This window comes from Fulmarus glacialis, unplaced genomic scaffold (assembly GCF_000690835.1).
Source record: "Fulmarus glacialis isolate BGI_N327 unplaced genomic scaffold, ASM69083v1 scaffold21272, whole genome shotgun sequence".
Taxonomy (NCBI): Eukaryota; Metazoa; Chordata; class Aves; order Procellariiformes; family Procellariidae; genus Fulmarus; species Fulmarus glacialis.
Window position 1 is genome coordinate 1 of NW_009198719.1, and position 2,999 is coordinate 2,999.

General features: G+C 35.5%; 1 protein-coding gene across 1 annotated transcript; it reads left to right on the top strand.

Annotated features, from left to right (window-relative positions):
- Positions 1 to 951: 951 nt before the first annotated feature.
- Positions 952 to 2,690, top strand: LOC104073305 (calcyphosin-2-like; the record flags this gene model as incomplete). The annotated part of the gene is made up of 2 exons (XM_009573022.1): positions 952 to 1,125; positions 2,574 to 2,690. Coding segments are annotated over 2 exons (291 nt in total), but the record flags the coding sequence as incomplete, so codon positions are not given.
- Positions 2,691 to 2,999: the final 309 nt, after the last annotated feature.

A 2,999-nucleotide genomic window follows, 5' to 3' on the forward strand; every position in this document is an offset into this window, starting at 1 on the left:
TTTTAATGTATTCCTCTGAGCGGCCTTTAATTTCTGCATTGCTTGCTTCTGGGGCCCTAACTGAGCATTCCTTTAGCAAGATACATTCCAGCTTCTTCAATAACAGACCGTGTAAGTAAATCTTCCCAAAATAGGTCACTTTCGGAAGAATAATTTAAATGTATTCTTATCATTCAGGAATTAACCAGTGAAGGGATGTGGATCCTCTTTTGAAAGAGAAAGCTGCCCTTTCAAGAACATAAATCTATCAGGTTTTTGAGAAATGGTTTTCTAGAACAGGATTGTTACACTGCTGTTGCAAGATGAGATGTTTCAAGTAGAGATGCTAGATAAGGTCGTCTTAATTTTGTTAGCGTTGAAGAAGTATCACTTAAACATTGAAGGTGTTAGTTATTCAGGGAGAGAAAGAAGAATGGAGTCTTGGCCTTCTGTCATTGCTGCTGTTTCTACTGATCCAGCCTCCCTTGCGTAGAGCCCTGAAATGGACGTAAAGTTAGGAAGGTACTTAGCTGGCTTCACAGCCTTTTCAACTGGTGGTGGTCTAGGGAAGGAAGTTCCAGTACTAATGCTCAACTGCCATCCAAGAATATTAGAGCTTCTGATTGAAAAAATCCATCAGCCTATTTTCAGCCATCCAACATCAAATGTCAGGATTCCCATTTTAGTGATCTGTAACATTATCTTATAGGACAGAACCACTGAATCTTGGCTTCTCTCTTTAAAAGTGATGTAAAACCATTTGGCTGTGTACTTTTTAGATTAAAAAATATGGCAGAATATGAAGAACTCAATGAAAATTAAGCCTGAATATGCAGTCATATTTGCGTTTTTTCTTAATGTGAAGCTAGTGTCAGGAAGTTTCAGAATTTATACTGTATGGGAATTATAATAATGCTGTTCTCATTCAATAGATCAACCAGAGGCTTTTATATTGATTACTCTTTACTTTAGCATTCTGTTTTGGAGCAGAAGACAATACCAGAAAATCTGCCATCCCCAACAGACAGATATAAACTGAAGTATCGTCAGTATGAAGGAGATATGAAGGAAAAATATAAGCAGTATTCTCAGAGAATTGCAGAAAAGAAAAAAGACCACCTCCGGTGTCCAGAAGCTTCAATAAAGGTAGCTGGCAAAGAAGTAATCGCATTTTTAAATAGCAACTGTATGCTGGTATTTCATTACAGTGTTTGGAGAGGCGTGCATGTGTGTGTAGTTAATTTCTTCCATGTTTTTATTGTAAAGAAATAAAAATATGTGTAATTTCAGCATCTAATGTTGAGTAGGAAATAAAATATAGGAAGCTTGTTTTAGTTGTTCCAGAGTGAGAAACTGAGGTGCTCTAGGAATATAAGTATGCTTGTCTTCTCTGGTAAGCAATGTAACGTTTGCCCTCATAGTGCACCTCTAGCCTGAGCATGAAAATTAGCATGGTTGATAGGGAAGAGTTTGCAGCCTAAGAAAATGAGAGACAGCGGGAAGATCTTGGTAAAATGTTATTTCCAAATATAGAAATGCATTCAAGTGTTTTTATTTTTTAAATATAGAAGTATATTAATTATTATTCTATTCAATTATGACTGTATATAGGACTTAAAAAAGGAGAAGTGAGAGATGTAATCTGTACCTTAGAGAACTACTAACGCTGAAAATGGAAGGGAATATGGGGTTAAAATAATGAAAGCTATTATCTGTACTTTTTGCTTTGATGTTATATAAGGTCCAGTACAGTTAGACTGCAAGCAAGCTGTATTAATTCTGCCAGGTTTCTTTTGTGTTTTTAAATTAAAACTAAAATGCAAACAAGGGAAGATCAGTGGAGAGAAACTGGAAAGTAAAGCGGTGAAAAAAACCAACTTTCTTCTTGTTCTGGAAGAGATAGTGGAGAAGGGTGGTTGCCCAGAGCAAGATACGTCATTGTAGGTGTAAGTAAACAGGAGACAGAAGTAAGCAATAGCTGTGAGGAATGGTTGACTGCTAGACTGTGCTGAGGGTAGATGACCATTTAAGAATCTGAATGAAAAGTTAAGTATGCAGATGTTCAGGGAACACATTGTGCTCATTGCTTTTCAGAGAAAAGGTTTGTGATGAATAACAATGAGTTTACTGATTTTACTTGCTTAATCTTCAGTAGAATGAAAAGGGGAGGTCTTACATAAGACAAAGATTATGTTTCACATATTGTTTTACACCTGTTGTTGATAGTTTTAAAGGGGCTTTCTCCTCTTAATTTCTCCTCTGCTTAATGTTCAGTAGAATGAAAAGGGAAGGTCTTACATGAGACAAAGATTATGTTTCACATATTGTTATTGTTTTACACATATTGTTGATAGTTTTAAAGGGGCTTTCTCTGCTTATAGTCACGCTTCTAGTGTTCAGAACTAAAAGTTGGAGAACCTGCAAGTACCTATAAGTAAACTTTCTGTGAGTAAAAGAGTTGAGTGAAAAAACTAATTCTGTTATTTTGTTAAGTTTAATTTTTATATTTGGTGGCAGTTAAAGAGTGTCAGTTCTGGGGATTAGTTGTAGTATTACTTTTTTTTTTTTAAAATTATTCCACTTTTATGTACCAGTCTGACACAATCATGTCATCTGCTTTCCAAGGAGTAACTCCTTTATATGCTGTACTGCAAGCCCATCAAAAGGGTGTTTACAGGAACAGCCAAGTTAATCCGAAACTGAAGAAGTAAGTGGCAAGTGTATACTGGGAGAGAAAAAGCAGGACTAGCTTATTCTGGTGTTTTTGGGTTAGATACTTGCTAAGCACTAAAAGCCATGCGTGTCAGTTCTTATGACAGATTTTAACATAATGTCTAGCAGAACAATTTTCTGTGTTAGATATTACCACTACGTGATTAAATTAATAAATCAAAACCTCTTTAGATTTCAAGATACTTATTATTTTATCTGATTAGTGGAACTTGTAATAACTTTTCGTCTCCTAGAGGAGCATAGCTAACAAAAAATACTCTTTTGATTTCTTTTCCATGTGTCCTCCT